At 48.6% G+C, this 18,401-nt stretch overlaps 5 protein-coding genes across 5 annotated transcripts; 2 read left to right on the forward strand and 3 right to left on the reverse strand.

Annotated features, from left to right (window-relative positions):
- Window positions 1-215: 215 nt before the first annotated feature.
- On the reverse strand, window positions 216-1,124 carry FSUBG_3264 (uncharacterized protein; the record flags this gene model as incomplete). The annotated part of the gene is made up of 3 exons (XM_036681126.1): window positions 216-486; window positions 610-933; window positions 994-1,124. 3 exons carry the CDS (start codon window positions 1,122-1,124, stop codon window positions 216-218), a joined length of 726 nt encoding a protein of 241 aa, XP_036541225.1.
- Window positions 1,125-1,428: 304 nt separating this feature from the next.
- Window positions 1,429-1,941, forward strand: FSUBG_3265 (LYR motif-containing protein; the record flags this gene model as incomplete). The annotated part of the gene is made up of 4 exons (XM_036681127.1): window positions 1,429-1,521; window positions 1,590-1,730; window positions 1,783-1,849; window positions 1,901-1,941. 4 exons carry the CDS (start codon window positions 1,429-1,431, stop codon window positions 1,939-1,941), a joined length of 342 nt encoding a protein of 113 aa, XP_036541226.1.
- Window positions 1,942-2,093: 152 nt separating this feature from the next.
- Window positions 2,094-2,463, reverse strand: FSUBG_3266 (ribosomal l36; the record flags this gene model as incomplete). Its single annotated transcript, XM_036681128.1, has 2 exons — window positions 2,094-2,183; window positions 2,254-2,463. 2 exons carry the CDS (start codon window positions 2,461-2,463, stop codon window positions 2,094-2,096), a joined length of 300 nt encoding a protein of 99 aa, XP_036541227.1.
- A 534-nt stretch (window positions 2,464-2,997) lies between these two features.
- On the reverse strand, window positions 2,998-5,473 carry FSUBG_3267 (uncharacterized protein; the record flags this gene model as incomplete). The annotated part of the gene is made up of 2 exons (XM_036681129.1): window positions 2,998-4,412; window positions 4,462-5,473. The coding sequence occupies 2 exons, from the start codon at window positions 5,471-5,473 to the stop codon at window positions 2,998-3,000; spliced, it is 2,427 nt and encodes an 808-aa protein (XP_036541228.1).
- Window positions 5,474-14,648: 9,175 nt separating this feature from the next.
- Window positions 14,649-16,578, forward strand: FSUBG_3268 (uncharacterized protein; the record flags this gene model as incomplete). Its single annotated transcript, XM_036681130.1, has 3 exons — window positions 14,649-14,938; window positions 15,080-15,269; window positions 15,355-16,578. The coding sequence occupies 3 exons, from the start codon at window positions 14,649-14,651 to the stop codon at window positions 16,576-16,578; spliced, it is 1,704 nt and encodes a 567-aa protein (XP_036541229.1).
- Between the last annotated feature and the right edge of the window lie 1,823 nt (window positions 16,579-18,401).

The following is an 18,401-nucleotide window of genomic DNA, read 5'->3' on the forward strand; positions in this document are numbered from 1 at the left end:
GGTGAATCGACATGAAAAAATGCCTAGTAGGATTTTTATGTCGAATACCGTTACAATTGACAACCCCAAATGCGATTGTAGAGTGGTTGAAAGGAGACGTGACTTCAATCCGTTTCTACACTAATAAGCGGCCGTGACCGCACGTAGTAATACGAGCTGCCTTGCAACCGCAACGAGATAAAGTCCGTGTTGCTTGTATCTAGATATCTTCTTTCTCATCGAAGTCCAGGCTCGTGCGCCCGCGAAGCCTCGACTCTCTTAGAGGTTGTTTGTCGACTAAGTATCACATAGTCGGGTATCACCACCTTTTCTCCTCGTAGTTTTCGCGCCCTCGGTGAGTAATCATCTTTCGAGAATCCGAGCTTCTCGTAGAACTTGAGGGCAGATTTGTTGCTGACAAAACACGTCAGCATGGCCTTTTCCACCGAAGGTATATTCTCCGCGACGTCCGTGAAGTAGCCCATAAGCTTCTTGCCGAGACCTGTTCTTTATTGGATGTCAGCTAGCTCCACGGCCATCCGTGTTCTATTTGTGGTACACTCCTGCATGATAGACAGATCCCCGTTGAAATACGGATGATCTCAGGAACGATCATCTTGGCTGGCTCACCTTTGTAGCTCTGGCTTGAGATGTATCTCATAGCAGTAAACGACCGGTTCATGGTTCTCGAATGTCGGCATAAAAGATGTAAAACCTTTTATGTGGTCCTTGCTATCTTTTACGAGGATGTAACGAAGATCCGGGGACCGCATCTCCTTCTTCTTAGTGGCTGGATGCCAGCCGAGAGATGAAGTGCGATAATCTTGGCCACTTGTTTCTTCTACCAAGTTATAACATGCCTCCAGATCTTCATCGCTCATGTGAGTAGGACGTATGAGGCTCATGGTATAGGTTGTTTCGTCTTGTGGGTGTTTCCATTCTGGCCAATCCTTGCTACTAGATATCACGCTTGTTATAACTGGTTTGTCTGGTAGTTAAACGACGTAAACTAACCTTGGCTTCATATATTGTGTCATAAACTCATCGTCTTCGACCTTATTGGCCGTCTCAATGGGGTTTTCAGGTCGTTGTCGCCTTCTTCCAACCAATCTCCTTGGTTCTTTTGTGCCATTCGTATCTGTCATGGTTTTAATGTGAGGTCTTGATACTAAAGAACGTATGACGAAGAATTAAGGATGAAAGTATTGAAACGGTAACAATCCTATGAGAACGGCAAGGCGATAATATACCTGCCTCTGTCAGGCATGGTCACACCTTCCACTAACAATATGGATGTTGAATGGGCCGGCAAGACCAGACCCTCTAGATAGCCGAGGTTCGTCCGACATGATGAGAAAGCATCGTTTGAAGCTTTTCATCATCAATATCTAAACTTCAAGGAATGTCAAAATTCACTATTTCTCATTTAACGAGGTAGAAGTTGGCGGAATGGGCCTTAGCATTCGTTTGCTGGCATTCAGCCGTGGCTATGCCACCAGATCAGGCGGTTCTCGTCTCAAGCCAACGTTAAGTCTCGACCAGGTATGATCTACATTCTCGGGTCTAATACAAGTTTCATCATGTCAAATACTGATAGAAATCGGATCTAGTTCATTCAAAGAGGTCGGGTCTTGGCTTTCTACCGCACTATCCTCCGCGGGACAAAAAAGATCGCTGATCCTACAACGAGAGCTGAGTCTCGAAAATACGCCCGCGACGAATTTGAACGGCGTCGCAACGTGACAGACGCTGTATGTTTCCCTCATTCGCTTCTCGACCCACTTACTGACTGTTATCTCCAAGTCACACGTTCGGTATCTCCTCTCAATTGGAAAGACGGAATGGGAAGGCATGGAGAGGTATATCGATGGTATGTAGCGCAGCAGTTGTGAATGTAGATGTAGTTGTACATGACGAACAGTTCCAATCCCAGCGCTGTCGTCTTGTTCTCAAATTCCATAGAATTTTTATTCAAGGCTTCTCGCTGAAAGAATCGCCCAGTATTTCGTTCGTTCTATCACACATGATGTTTCCCGTGGCCCCGTCTAGCAATGTCCGACTCGCAGTTGGTTCACACATATCGTACATATCCTCCCGTATCCCGTCATTCGTAATTAGCCTTGTCGTTGCTTATGTCGAGGATTCGCCTTGCAGATGATGTACAGGTAACCGTTATGTCGCTTGCCGGCTTTCCGTCGAACAACCTATCGAGTATCAGTTCTGCCCACCTATAGTCCCTGACCTAAAGGGAAGTTCCTGGATGCCCTCTCTTACCTTACAGTGCTCGCATCGCTTCTTTACCGAACTGTGAACCTTCATGCCGCGAGTCTGTTGCATCAAACCGTTTCCGAGTGCTCGAGAGATGGGCGTCATTGACGGGCTGGCAAAGAGCGACCAGTTGCCGCGAGTCGCAAAAGCGCCCATGGCATTGCTTGGAGTCAATGATCTCGCTGATAGCGAGAAGGCGCGAAGAAATGAAGCCATCGTGGTTGATTCTGAGGCGGACAACCCTGGTCAGAGAGAAGTTCTATCCTTGGACAGTCGAGGTTTGCCTTTGAGTGCCGAATCGTCGAATCACGTGTGGATAAAGTCACCCCGGAATCCACTTTTCCTATCTCGACCTTCAACCTCCATAAGCATCATGTCCTGGAGATAACAAGATCTATGTCTTTACAAAATTGGTATGATACATTCTAGCCATGATGAACAGGGTCTTGCCAAACTTTCACCGGGGCCTCGTTTTATTATGGTGAACTTGATTAATGCTACGGATCAGAAAATAGCTATCTCAGCACCAACTATCCCAAGCTGTGCTCATTCTCCCATTATAGCCAGCTTCCATTTTCCTTCAAAAGCTCTCGTTCTATCCTCCGTGAAGCTATCATCAAGTTCTTTGGGTATCGTAAGCAAAACCGCATCCTGGGTTCTGCAATGTGCCATGTACCAACAAATCAAAAGCAACCAAACGTTCCGTGAGTTCCCAAGTTGTAGGGCTGACCTAGGTGGGGTTTCCCAGCATCACCAAAATCCGGCAGCATCCTGCTTCGGTCGTTGACCTTCTTCAATTTCGGCCGCCACCTTGAGCTCTGCGGCCACCTTCGCGGCTGAGTCGAATGTGTGGCTTCGCTTTGGATCTCTGAAGCCGTCAATGCGAGGACGCCATCCTTGGCCTTCACAGAAATGACCCCCGACACCGTGATTGTCTGCCAGCCCAGCAAGTTCGGAGTCAATGTAAACCATGATGATCGAGAGGGCTCGGCATGCATCAATATTGAGGGCATAGTTCTTAGCAGCCGCCTTCTGGTCGTTCTTCTGGTCTTCTGTCTGGGCGTCATTCTGTAGGAGCAGGTCTTGAAGGGTGACCAGGCCCTGGAGACAGTCGTTATTCTTCTTGTGCTCGCAAATAAGTTGCTCCTGTAACGACGGCCGGTCGAAATCACCATTTGGGAGGAGCACCATCTGAGGGAGATCATTTGTGGTCTTCCGGGTGTGCAACGAAAGGAGTTCTTGGCCATGGTCATGGACTGGAGCATCAACGTTGAAACCTTTGGGGTCCCAGTTCTTCTCTAAGAAGGGTCCCATCAGATTGATGTCATGCTGCTTTTGATGATCGCTTTGGTGGTCAAGCAAACCCTGAAGCGTACACCCAGCGCAATCTTGAGGGTCAGGTCGGTTTTGGATCTGCCGGGGGCAGAAGAAGACGTCCAACATCTTGTACCCACACGAACGGCAAAAGAGTGAAGTGACCTTTCGAGTATCGTCGTACGACGGGTCGAGACTGTTGTAATTTGGCGGCTTTAGGCCAGTGCGTACGGCCAGGATCATGTCGTACTTTGCTCTCGTCATGGCGGTGTGGTCTTGGGACCCAGCCTCTTTGAGATCCAGATAGCGGTACAACCCGTCTAGGAATTGAAAAATCATCCCAGGTAGCATAGGGATATCTGTAAGGTACTTCATGAAGGCTGCGTCTTTATCCAACAAGAGACGGATGCCCATCTTGCGAGCCTTGAGGACAGTTTTCAGAAGAATAGCAAAAACGCCTCGCTGAACCACCTGGAGGTCCTCATGGGTCCAAGTGATGCCGTATCCAAGGGTTTCCCTCGCAGCAGGCTCCATACCACGCTGCTTCTCTGCCCGGGTGAGTCTTTCGGCAGCGGGCACCTTGAAGGGCATGCCGGCTTGGTACAGAGGGTAAAAGTCTAAGGCTTCTACCAGCGGCAAGCCCTGACTGCTGCGCTTCAAGTTGACCTCATGGATAAGGTCCAAAATGCAGATGATATCACCAAAGTGAATCAAGGGGCATTGATAGATACCGAGGGTCGTGATATGAGGGCAAGCACGCAAGATGCATGACAAAAGTCGTCGGTCAAGAAGCGGCGTCTTCTGAAAGTGAAGAACACGAATATTTGTCCTTCTGTTGAAGATATTCGTGACTATGATTTGTTAGTGAAAGCACAGATGTAGAATGCAATGGGAACTTACGGAGGCCGAACATATGCTTCAGTGCGACTGGCTTTGACATGTAATAGTCGAGATTCTCGCGTGGGTCGACATAGTCTCGCATCATGTCCTCGAGTTCACTGATGTCTGGGATGGACCTGGCCATGTTGATCACAACCCGTGGTGGCTTTGTGGCTCTGTTGAGACAGCGTAAGACTTCCGGACTCGGCCCCTCGGTTTGCATCTTCAGTTTTTCTTTAGCATGCCAAGCAGGTCGCTTTGTAGGACCACATTGAGAGTAAATCCACTTGATCAGCTTGATGACCTTATCCCGAGTACTTTCTTCCTCTTTTCGAGATTCCTCGTGGGCAGGTGACTCGCTGAACGCTCTCTGAGAAATCTTTGGGAAAAGACACAAAAAAACGTGACCAGATGGTTCGCCATGGAACTTATTGGTAGTGAAATCCCAAATGGCCATACCCTTGGAAAGGGCGTCCCATTCTTGTGGGCGAGCAAGAGCAAGCTTTTCGAGTTGCTTGATGCCGAGCGAAGCAAGCTGCTGTGCAATCAGCAGGCCTTGCGGGTGTGTTCCGTCGAACACTTCCTTGGTGAGTTGAGAGGTCTTATGCTCGCTCTCAAAGGAGGACTCGGTTGCCTGGATGAGTAGATTCATGTCGGAAGTGTACCGACCTTGGAAGCCTTGTTCTCTTCCCTGGCCGACAAAATCACTAAAATGTGGCTTGTAGAGGCTCTTCTTTCGTTTCTCCTCGTAAGAGGCCTCGACCTCTTTCTTAGTCATGCTTGTGACCAACGCGTGGTAGCCCTGTGACTCGAGACGCTCTCGAGACTCCTTGGGGCCATAGCGTCCCGGAGGAGTCAACTTCATGAGAGGTTGGTGAGCATGATGACTGTTGTTGAATGGGGTAGTCTGAGTCAATCCAGCGGCTATGTTCCATTCTGAGTTCGTCTCAATAGTCGAGTTAATAGGAATGTTGCCAGGAACATTCTGTTTGTTCTTGTTCCGAAATTTTGCTTTGGATCTGTGTTTAGCCATGGTTGAAGGCTTTGCCGTACAAAAGACAGCGAGATTGTCAAGAGATCTGAGTAAAGGAGGCCCAAGAGAAGTCCAAGATGAAGTTCAGATGTTTGGTTTAGGAGAGAAGAAAGAAGGGAAGGGTGAGGATGAAAAGAGGAAGTGAGAAGTAGGAGGAAGAAAGGAAGAGGGAGAAGAGAGGGAAAGATAATAGACGAGAAGATATACCCCACCCCGAGTGCATAAGTAGGCCCTGATTCACTGCCAAAGTTAGTAGCTACTAAGCTTTGTGAACGGCGTTTGCAGCGCGCGTGGAGGTGCAGAAAGAGAAAGGCTGCGGGGTGTGACTCAGGCACGTCACCACGGAACCAACTCCTGGCAATGAAGGGAGCATAGGTAAGAGGATAAACGGCCAAGTGCACTCGCACTGTTGGTCTATTGTAAAGAGTTCAGCTCAATAGAGCACAATAGAGAGTTGCAAACAATGGAAGTAATTTTAGCGGATGTCAAAGTCTAAAACGAGACATCGGATGAAACAAGGGGTGTCATGTAACTCGGCCGCTGTAGGTATCCTATCATATGCACATCTCTACAAGTCTTATGTATGGCTTCTCTGGCGTAATAATTTGCGTGTGATGTAGTTTTGTAGTGCCAGCGCTGTAGAGCTGTCGTCTGTGATACATCCCCTAAAACCTAGGGCATGGCTTAGGGGGCTCGGCAGGCAGCAAGCATCCTCCCAGCACCGCCTCCAGCTGTATACCTTCTGAATAAATCTCCAAGTGCCGACATTAGGCTTCTATTTGTTCTCCAGGAATGCACCAAGATGTAATGAACCTTGACGCACTGGGTGATGGTTCATGTGCTGTTCACTCCATCCTGTGAACATGGCAACCTGCATCGACAGACTGTTCGCTGTACACCCACTGGTTTATCTTTTCTGCAAAAAACAGCAGAAATTATCATCTCGCGATTTACCGCAACATACTTCATCCTGTCAATCTGTGTCTTTTACATCAAATGTGGAAAAGGGGTTGACCCCCAGACTCGAGCTCTCGATCGGCATCCAACCGCACAACCCCTTACAGAATACAAACATCGAATCGCCACGAGTAAATGACTCCAACAAAACATTTGAAGTCTTTATTTCCTTCACGAATAGTCCTTGGCTTCGGAGATGCACGGCAAGCAAGACCTGAGCTGGGGTCAGAAAGCTAAGAACAGGCACATAGGAGTCTTCACACATCTGCTGGTTACCAAGAGATTTCCCCTTTCTCGATTAACTCCTGTCACAAGACTAGCAAACCCATTTCTAACTTTCTCCAGAATCTCTAAATCCCTCGAGCCGTAATCGTGTCGTCCACCGCCGTTATGAAACTTCGATCCCATCAAGATTCGGTCATAGCCACATAACGACACTGCGATTCATTATTTAATTACCCCGTCTATATCGTTGACTCCCATGTCTCATTGGTCTACAACTTTTTGAGTCGTGACAGGTCTCCAGAGTCAATAGAAGGAGACATGCCTGAGATACCCCTGAACTGTTGAGGAACTCCCAAGGACGAGCCTGGCCCGAGGCACAGATCGTGCCATCTACCAAGCAACTCTACAACAACAGTACATGTTTCAATATCCTGTTACATATACCTTGGTAGTTGAGCAGATTTCGAAATGGTCCAAGTTTGCTGATTGATTGATTGATAGTTAAAGCTTCTGGCATCTCAACGAGACATATCAAGCCAATACGCTAAAAAGTCACAATCAACATAATACTTCCTTAGTAAAGATACGCCTGTTAATTTAAAAGATAATAATATGCTTTTATAATGGCTCAATTTGTAACCTTACTTACAGCTGCCTAAGGTATGATAAGCCTCTAATACAGAAGCTTAATCTCCAGACGTGGCTACTGGCAAACTCACGCGTGCGTGAAAGAACACAGTTAGAATCGTCAAGTTCTCTCGAAGAGGGATGGTCGAAGTTAAGTCACAGTCATTATACTGCCCAGCTATTCACGAAAGCTAATACTTGTAATGTTAATAAGACTTGTTCGAATCAATCAGCTTTCTCATGTGGTCCAAGAGCCCCTGATTTGGACACCCAGCATTCGATATCCCAATATAAAGCTTTCGGCGCAGACTACTCGGAAAACACGATGATGGGCACCCATGAAACGAAACATTCTTCAATAGACAACCAGCTTTCTGATGCCGGCGTAATGATACATTTCGGTCAAAATCGACACTAAACGAAGCGTGTACCTATTGCACTGAGGACATATCGAATCGGGGACAGACACATGCTGGAACAGATATTATTGTGGTATACGGAGCAACACTCACTGGGGGGGTCCTTCATCGAAGCAGATCGAAAATTCGATCAAAAATCCATTGGCACACGGTCGAACCAATACGGGGTCCTCTCCAAAAGCTCCAATCAAGTCCAAGATCCTCGGTGGCGGTTCAACAGCCTCAACAGTCCGAAGAACTGCCCTAAAGACGCTTGGGTGTTTTGTAAGTTGAGACAAACTTGTACAGGGTTTGCATCATGGCTACCTGGGCCCAGGACCGACCCTGACGCAATGACACTGTTCCTATCCGTATATCGATTACATATACTACTATGCATCACCTTCTACGCCCGATGTTAACGACAATACACAATAAACTGTGGTGTCTAACGGCGTTTTGTTCTTTGCGCCGCATTGCACTTTTGCTTAATCTCACCGCTGTCTCAGTATACCCCACGAGAGTCATATCAAACAAGATATGGATAAACGGCCTGACAGATCGTTGAAAGAGGGAAGTAATACGAAGATCTCTCGTCTGATCCAAGATCAGAAAACCCAGCCGGCAAGAAAGAAAATTCGAGATGCAGGAGTCCCCGCTAGGCATGGAATCTCTCATCGAATCGGGCATGGTAGGCCTGGGTTCACAATATCTCTGCCTTTTCACGTACACACTCACATGCCGGGCACAGACTGTGTGGTGCATGATAGCCTTCTAGCCTTCATACGGCCAAGGACAAGCAATCAACAGGCTAACCTGGACCAAGTATTTTAGCTTACGCCCAAGATCAGGACAAGGGTCCAACACACCACCAACCAAACAAAGACATGAGAAACAAGCCGTTCCGGGAGCTTTGGGTGCCATCAGAGAAGTGATGGTGGGCATGAAAGTATGGCACATGGCCGTAGCTCAATCTGCAAGGGTGCGGGGCTTGCATCAACGTTTCGTTTCGTTTCTCGACGAGGATAAGCTCGAGTCTTCGGGATGAGTCGTCATTGTCCTAGAACAGCAAAAGTGCGACAGCCAGCATGGAATACCACGCATTCATTCACTTATGCTATCATGTACTTGATGTACGGTTGACTCGACCAATTCCAGGGCACGACGGAACGGGCGGTTAAACAAGGTTGGCCGTGTATAAGATCATGACACGCATGCGCACGAGATCATGCAAACGGGAACTTCGGTTCCATCTGTCTTGGACGTCCTTACGTCGAGGTACGGAAAATGGTGATAGCTACCATGGTAGATATTACAATGTCTGACTCCAAGGCATTCTGCTTCCAAATTCTTATGCTTCTACAAGATATAGCCTAGTATAGAAAACTGCGATTCAAATCCGAAGCATTCATAGGGTATATGTACGTCTCTGAGATTGATACTATTATCAGAGATATATACCAAGGATATCGGTATTTCGGGGATCGCCAATATGCGAGTGGGATGATCATGTCAAGATGAGGAGGAATGAACCCAAAAGGCGCCAAATCATCTGACTCGAAACGGTGGCGCTGTTCAAGACATACATAGGACAGGCACCGTTGTGGCCAATGCATGGAACAAAAGCTTGTGAACAGCACATGATCGTTCATAGCGGGAAACAACCGTTTGAGGTTGATCAGATCGACCTCCAAAACGTCAAAACGGGTTCTACAAGAGCCCACTCACATGAAGAATCACGAGTCGAATCACGACAACCACAGAGTAAAAGGTGGAGCGTACAACAAAGGGCCGCTAGGATAAGTTAAATTGCACGGTTGCATAAAATCTCAAATAAGATCATCTTGTGGAACTGCCTTGCTAGCTTATTATTTGACAAAATGCGAAAATATGCGAGCAGTCGTTCTAAATCACGTAGGACCGAGGTCAAGTGTTCTTTTGTTGATAACGGTACAGCCATGGAAAATGATAACCATTCCTCATAGCGAATGAGTCATGATCTTCAAATAGGAGAGAGGCTAGCCAAGTCGTAAACAACAAGGCCAATGTGAATGGCCACTGACCAAGCGTGAAACAAGTAAGCCCAGTCGCAGTATTGAAAGAGGCGACAAATTTTTAAGCCGCGATATGAATAGAACAGGGACCATTCAACAGACTCAGGTCTAGTGAAGAAGGGATCAGCTTGTCTCATCAGGGATGCAACCCGAAAAATCTCAACATCGAATGTCGGTGTGCCCTAGATAAAATTTTACCACAGTGGGCACTGGATCGAAACGAACGCTCTGCTGGTTCGGGCTCTATTCCGGGGTTCCAAGGAGCAATGCAACACTGCTGTTGGAGAAATAAACCGTCTTGGACGTTGGCGATCGAGTTCAACAAAAACTATCCGTAGCCTTTACGTCGCAATACTTCCCAGACGCCAAAGAGGCTGCAGGGTTGGTCCCACAACCCGAAATCCTGCATATGGAGCACTGTGGTTGAATGGTTGCGCTGGATGGGCATGTGGACCTAGATTGCATTGTCAACCGGCCACGGACCATGTATGTATGTACTCCGTATGGTGATCACGGGTGTGCACCAGAAGCATCCTGTTCTTCTTCCCGTGAGGTTATTGGTGTACGAATCTCCGAAAGGAGGTGGTTGTAGATCAGAGCCAAGTCGACACGGTGAAAAGGGTCAGGGAAGATCATATCAGTTAAAATCATAACGCCTCGGGAGCCAGCTCAGACGAAAAGAAGGGGCCCCGAACGGAACCAGAGTTCGAGGCTCTTAAAGCACATGAACTTCAATTTCATGCCATTCTCATGGCTCCTGTCTAACAAAGCCACCGTCAGCCGGTTTAGGTTACCAGACTTTGTGTATGATTGGAGCACAACCTTCTGGCACATCCAGATAATTGGTTGTACCGCTCGTGCCGCTGGCCATGTATCCTGTGTAATGTGTTCTTGTCTCGGCTTTGATCCGCCAGGATACATAGTATGTGTCTTGCCAACCAAGTCTCTAACATTCAGTAGTCTCGGAATGCTCGAGTCAAGGGAATGAAGGAATGAACATCAGTATTGTAGTCCAAATAGCTGGTCCACTGGTATCGGAGGCTTCAGGTTTGTAAACGGCCCAAACTGGCTTGGTGATCGCGGCTCTGGCTGATCTACTATCCCCAACTTGTCACAAACTGTGCTCGAGTTGGTCAAGGCGGTAGCTGAACTGGGAGTCACCTGAACGCACGGTGAGAGAGAGAGAGCGCGATCGGATGAGCCACGGCTGGGGTCAATCAGTAGTCTGATCTGCCCTCGACTATGGAATCGAATCCTGAGTGGCTGATGAAGGCCTAATAAGTGTGGCATCGCGGAACCGTGACAATGTTGTGCCTCCACTATGAACGGGTAGACAACCTCTAATGTTCGTGTTGAACAATGGCGATGGCTGTGTGTGGAATGAAACAGCCTGCAGGTGCATATATGTACTAATACTTGGTAATCATATGTATAGCTCGACGTGATACACGTTGAACGTTTGGTGGGTGTATCCTTGGATTCAAACTCCGTTCTTGATCGCATTTGCTCAAAGGTTGGCCAATCTCCAGGGTAGCATTATCTACACTCATCGTGATTCTTGAAAGTGAGAGAGCTTAACAACAGGCGAACAAGGGTCGTGGAGGCGAGGATTTGCGGGTCTAGCGGTCAAAGTAAGGTACCGATACTATCTTGGGAATCAGAAAGTATGCGCTTGGTTCATAAGTCCAGCGAAGTACCTTTCGTGCATGGCAATGTATCTTTTATGGGGTTCAGTCCCTTGCCTCAGTAGACCGTATTGATTGATTCGCCAGAGTATCTTGAGTTAGGGCACAATGCGGATACTGTTTAATACGACGTTCTCGCTAGCGCCCAGCCGCCGTAGGGCCATGTTTAGGCTTGAAACCAGGTCAGACCCGTCTTTCCTTGGACTTTGGGTCTTAGGTAAGGTAGGAAACGTTAAAGAAATCGATGAGCAAGGAGTCACCAGATCCAAGACAAACCTGCTGTGTAGTGTAATGGTGTGCTCGGTAGAGTTTCCATGATGGCCGGCTCTCGTAGCCACGACATCTTGGAGGGTTGATACACAAGGTTACTGGATAGAAGCGTTGTCAGAGGATGACGCTGGTGCGGGTAGCTGAAGCGTGACCTGATATGACATGACCTGACACTTGGGTACTGTACTTGGTGCATCCCACGGTGGAACAGGGATACGCTGTGGACTGGTAGAAAAGCAGTAACAGTGTTGGTGTCGTAAGATCGAACAAAAACGCAATTCTTGACCTGAGATGATGCCCAAATCCAAGACAACGTCACAATATCCATTGCAGTTCTCCGTAAACATGAGACAGTAGAGCCTCACGGCAGCTATGGGCAGCGCGGTGGTTCATCTGATGGCCAAAGTGGTGCCAGGAGACACAACAGAGCCAAGAAGCCAATGACAGGGTTATGCAGTCCAGCAGACAACCTGTGCGCTGGAGAGAGCACTGACGACTGGCTGTAAAATATCGAGACTGCCACTTGTCGAAACGCTCTGGTTCTGGCATAACAACATCATCTCGGGTTCTGTTATATTGATCCACCCAAGACCATGTCAACTGCGTTGATCTTGGCCGCCTGGGCACGGCGCACTCGTCGGCACTGGGCTCAAGCGAGAAGCTCAGGACCAGGACTTGGTGGATAGCTCGGAAAGCAGCCTGTCCTGTTGTCAAGGGGTTTTAACAAGGCCGGTGACAGGAGGCGGCAGGACATTGGATGCTGATTGGATTTTGGTGGAAGATCCTAGGAGCTGGTAGAATGTTTTTATTGTTACTAGGAATAATATCCGTACACAGCCACCTAATAACGAGCCACTGAGTCAAAAGAAAGCCATAGTTGTAAAATGATGTGCGCATGTCTTTTGGTCCATTTGTGATCCTTGGGATGCACAAGGAGGCCAAGTGCTAGACCAAATTGCTCGGTTGAGTGGAGATGGATGATACAGGCGATTGGGGGAAAAGGCGGTTTGGAGATCGACATTGAGCACCGTCTCGATAGCCTGTTCGTGCTATTGCTTAGAAACCGAGCTAGAAGAGACAGTCAGTGGACAATCAACAGCGAAATTTGTCTTCCATTTCCCTAGGACCAAGACCCGTATGATTGAGTCAGGGCTGGATATGGGGTGAGGCCTTGGCATGGTTTTTTATAAAGTGGTTGACGCTCAGGTAGAGTTCCAGGACAGTCAACACCGTATTCGATGCGTAGTTTGGATCGAGGGATGATTTCCATGCCCAAGATGGAGCTGATGGATACACCTGGTAAGGAATAGCGCTGAGACTTGTCCATGCATTTTTGCATATACTGGCAACGATGATGAGCGTGGTGTATTCTGTATCTATCCCGAGGATAGTTGATATTGATACAATGCGGAACGGAGTACGGAGTACTGGGAATTACTCGGAGGACGCCCGGAATTGCCAGTCAAGTATCAGAGGCCTGTGGAATGAGCAATAACCTGGTAGTGCGGAATGAAGCTTATATCGAGAATATCAGAGAGGCGATGAGTAACAGAAGTAGAATTATTGGATACCTACGGGCGAAACGGAGGTTACGGTGAGCGCCTTCCCTTGCTTTCGTTGCTCCATGTGCTCAAGGTTGGCAAAGGAAAGTGCTATTTACATACTTTATTTATTTAACCTGCCTTGCCTGCCGTAGTTCAGACGGAACCCAAGTCGAGGTAAGGTGAGGAACGACTCACGAGTGTACCATCTGAGACTGAGAAGGTACGTGTCGAGTACGTGGGCCCTGAATATGCTACTGCAATTTTGTCTGCGGCTAGCGCCATTCGCTAGAGACAATCCACTGGTAGCCGGCAGGTCGATGGGGCATCTGCAATATTAGTTCCACTTGTTTAATGCAGCACAGACCAGGGCATCACCCAGCAACAACAAGGAGAGAAAAATGAGATTGTTGAGAAGAAGCATAGAATTAGTTAACGAGAGACAAGCAGTTTTGAGGAGATATTAGTTGCTGGGGAACCAGATGAGCGATGTATCATGTTGCAGATTGCATGAGCCGTGGTGGATGTACTGTAGCTGTAAATCCTTATCAAACGGATAGATACTAGGCCGATATGGAGTAGATGTGATCTCTTGCTCAGCAATTTGTGGGAGTTGGAAGCTGTGATGTGCCCTGTAATTGCAGGTGTTTTGACGCGAGAGGAGCCAATGAATAGACTAAGAAGCGGATCGATTACTGAAGAGGTGCTCCTCCGTTAACATTGAGAGATTACGGTTTATGGTGAGAGAATAGGAGATTGTGTGGCTTGAATAGAACAATCAGTCCTGAATAACTGCAAATCAGATCTCGAATAGTACAGTTATTATCAGTGCACATACGGTCCAGTGTTTCGTCGTGCGGCACCAACACTGGATCTATCTACAAACTGTACGGTATGGCTAGCCACTGATCAACTGAAAAGTCGATTGAGGTGCTGATATGAGGTGCCAGCCCGTCACTCACTCACATTGATGACTCCTCCCTCTCCCTCTCCTTTAGGTTCCCTTCCCTCCTAACCCTGCCCTTGCCGGTCTTTAATCTCTTCACTCCCCTAATTCCCGCCCACTTCTGCACACGCCCCGCCCGGACCCACGTCCTCAGTTTTAGGCCTGTTCACTGTGTGTGACCCTGTCTGAACGTACCGTATGTACCCTTCCAACCTGGGCATCCATGGGATAGGATACCTCTCTTCTGATCCCTTTTTCACAGTAAGACACCAACAAATAAGTACCCAAGCCTCCCCGTCCTCTGCGAACGTCTCTTCCCTCCTTCTTCTTTCCCCTCTACCTGCTCTTCAGCTCCAACTGAAATTCAACGCCTTTTTCTGGATTAACTTCCTTTTTTCTTTCCTTTTTTATACCAACGTCTTTGTTTGTTGTGATACCCAATCTCATTTGATACCCCCCAAAATCTTTCAAAATGGCCGAGGAACAGAAGAACATCGAGGTCCCCCAGGAGACCAAGCCTGAGATCGCTGCCCCTACCGCTGGCATCTCTGCCCCTGCTGTCGAGGCTCCCGCCGAGACAAAGCCTGTCGAAGAGACTCCCGTTGTCGCTGCCGAGACCGCTCCCGCTACAGAGGAGAAGCCTGCGGAGGAGACCAAGCCTGCGGAGGAGGCTGCTAAGGCTGAGGAGAAGAAGGAGGAAGAAGTTAAGCCCGTCGAGGAGGGTCACTTGAACCACAAGGCTCAAGGCCTGAGCTTCCCCAAGTAAGTAGAACCTCATATGCGAGTCCCAGCCTTGCTACCGACAAGTTTTCTGCATCTTCTTGGTGGAAGAGACCTTGCTCCTGTACACGCTACAGGACTCGAACTATCAGAAACAGGACACTAACGTCACACCCCCTGCAGGAACCTCATCCCCAGCAAGGAATTCTTTTTCTTCGGCACCGAGGCTGTCGAGCCTAAGGCTCTCTCCCACTACCTGAAGAGCGAGAAGTCCACCGAGACTGCTCACTCTAACATTGCTTGGGCTTCCGAAACTGGCAAGGGTCTTCTCTTCGTTGGTGACAAGAAGAACCCCTCTAGCGTCATCAGCCTGGTAAGTTTTTGGACCCACAAAATTCCCGTCTCATGCAGCGTCAACTGCCGACACGTCACAGTAAGCTAACCACCAATTTCCGCAGGCTGATGCCACTGAGCCCGAGATCGACGGTTCCCACAAGTTCCACCTCACCTCCAAGGGCAACAAGCACACTTTCAAGGCTTCCAGCCCTGCTGAGCGCGATAACTGGGTTTCTCAGCTAAAGCTCAAGATCGCCGAGGCCAAGGAGCTCGCCACCACCGTTACTGAGTCTGAGACCTACAAGGCCACTCTCGAGAGCTTCAAGCCTGCTCCTGTCAAGAAGGAGGAGAAGGTTGCTGAGGCCACCAAGGAGGAGACTCCCGCCGAGGCTGCCGTTGCTGTCCCTACCACCGAGGAGGCTGCTCCCGCCACTGAGGAGACCCCTAAGGAGGAGGAGATCAAGGACGAGCGCAAGAAGGATGTTAAGTCCGAGGAGCCTAAGCGCCGATCTGCCAGCCGCAAGCGAACATCTTTCTTCGGCTTCGGTAAGAAGGAGGAGTCCAAGAAGGAGGAAGTGAAGAAGGAGGCTGAGGCCAAGCCCGCCGATGAGGTCGCTGTCGAGACCCCTGCTGTTGAGGAGACTCCCAAGATCGATGAGCCTGTCGTGCCTGTCGAGGAGGTTGCTCCCGCTGCCGTTGAGGAGCCCGCTAAGCCCGCCGAGGAGACTGCCCCTGAGGCCGTCCCTGTTGTTGCTGAGGACAAGCCTGCTGAGAGCCCCAAGGAGAAGCCCACCGCCACCAAGCGTAACAGCTTCTTCGGTAACGTTTTCTCCAAGAAGGAGAAGAAGACCCCTGAGCTCAAGCCTACTGAGCCTGAGGCTACCAAGGAGGCTGAGGCCGAGACCACTGCTCCTGTGATCCCCCCTGTTGAGGCCACCACTCCTCTCGCTGTTGACGTTTCCAACCCCGCTACTGTCCCCACTGAGACCACTGAGACTGCTGCCGCCACTTCTCCTGCCCCTGAAGTCAAGAAGGACCTCAAGGAGAAGCGCAAGTCTTCTCTGCCTTTCGCTTTCGGCAAGCGTGACAAGTCTCCCGCCCCCGCTGAGGGTGAGAAGAAGGAGTCTCCTTTCTCGAAGCTCCGCAACACCATCCGTGGAAAGTCTCCCAAGCCTGCTGAGAAGCGCGCCGAGGAGAACAAGGAGGAGACCGTCCAGGAGGAGCCCACCGAGGTCAAGGCCGAGGAGGCCCCCAAGATTGAGGAGCCTGCCAAGCCCGCTGAACCCGAGGCCGAGGACAAGCCCAAGGACGCTGCTCCCGCTCCCGTTGTCACTGCCGCCGCCTAGAGGGTTGCCCGGCGCTGAGCGTTGAGATTTACGACTGAATTCACAATGAAACAATAACCCCAACACCATACAACACGCGCATTGAGAGGGGTTGGGAATGGAAGGATGGAACTGCATTTCTTCACAAGATACCGAGATACCCTGTTGAGACTGCTTCACTGATACCAATTTCCATAGCTAAGTTACTGAATATGACGGAGGAGAGGAGGATGTTGAAGAAAAGGGATATCTGATGTCCGAAAATCACAAAAAAAGGTTGAATGGGCTTTCGACTTTTGATGAGTCGAGTTGCCCGCGTCGTTGCTTCTTGTTTTTCTTGTCTGATACCCGGGATGGAGATAATTAATACCTAATAATACAACTGCTGCGTGTTGATTATCTTGTCTGTGCCAATGAAGTGATTGTTCTGTCTTGACCAACTTGGGGCTCGAAAGCTGTTCCATCATGATATTTCGGGTCTTAGGAAATAACATATGGTTGATCATGGCCTTCATTCATACAATATGGCGTTATCTACTCTGTATATAAATTCAGTTGCCTTCGAGCATTAGTATTACACTTGCCAGTCCTCATCCTTGGCCTTTCCCACCTTGTTGAATATTTTCTCCATGTCTTCAAGAGGATCAAAATCTAGAAGTTAAAGAGTGCTAAGTAGATGCTCAAAGATCCTAAGTTATCCTAAGATCACATAATGGTTGACATTATTTAGGACTAAAGTCTTTAGCTTTGTGCTTCCTAAGAATGAAGGAGTTCTTCAAGAAGGACTTTGGTATTTAGCTAACACCAAGGCCAGAAATACCAAGGCCCTGGCAGGCCATGTATGTCACTCCAAAAACTTCAAGCACTAGAGGCTTTAGAAAGGCCAGAACTCGGCTAGATTGAGATAAATACCGCGGATTCATTTCAAGGTCGCGAGACTTACATTGCTATCCCTGTGCTTACTGTCAACTCCGGAACTGGTCCTCGTTGTGTCGCGCACAAGAATCGACCTTGTATCTCGTTGATGCTTCTGGTGTTGTCGGCGATATCGACATCTACCTGAGTCTATGAATTCGCATGTGTTGAGGACGCAAGCAACTGTACATAACGACGAGGGTGAGGTTGAAACTATTCGTGACGACGCCTCCTGTTCTTTCGTCCAGTATTTCCGTACCAACATCGTATCGTGAATCTGTCTCTACCCGCGGACAGACAAGCCGAGAACCAGCTTGCTTCAGGCGAGGAATGGGGAAACACTCTTCCCGATGCATCTTTCGTCACCTCTACCATCCAGAACCCGCTTGCTTTTGGGGAGGACTCGAGCGACACTCCGAAGGGCGTGAGCTTTTGGCTACCGACTACCTACCTAGGTAGTAAAGAGTTCAGTTCAGTTGGGCAACCCCCTATTGATTTCTAGCAGAGTCTACTAAGCTCATCCTAAATTATCATAAAACTACCTTGGGACTTATGTTGCTTAGGTCTAAAGTTTTCAGGCTTCTACTACCTAAGATATCTAAGTTCTTTAAATAAACAGATATCAGTAACAGATAAGAGATATCAAGGATCAGGTAGAGACATCGTATGGAATTGGGACCGAAGCTATCCTCAAGCACTTCGGCAGACTTGAACCTCAAAAGCCTAAGTTTGCTTCCAGTTTCTCAAGTTAGAAACTAGGGTCAGCCCCTCAACCGAGCCTAATCAATATCGACCGTACAACGCCCCGACGGGCAATAGAAGAGCAACACAGCTCGTTTGTTATGCAGGTGATTGTTACGGCTGTTCGCCCGTAGAACGACTACGCCATCAAAATTGCAAAAGGCATGTCAACCGTCTGGAGTCAAATT

The sequence above is a fragment of the Fusarium subglutinans genome (assembly GCF_013396075.1).
Source record: "Fusarium subglutinans strain NRRL 66333 chromosome Unknown NRRL66333_c0000028, whole genome shotgun sequence".
Taxonomy (NCBI): Eukaryota; Fungi; Ascomycota; class Sordariomycetes; order Hypocreales; family Nectriaceae; genus Fusarium; species Fusarium subglutinans.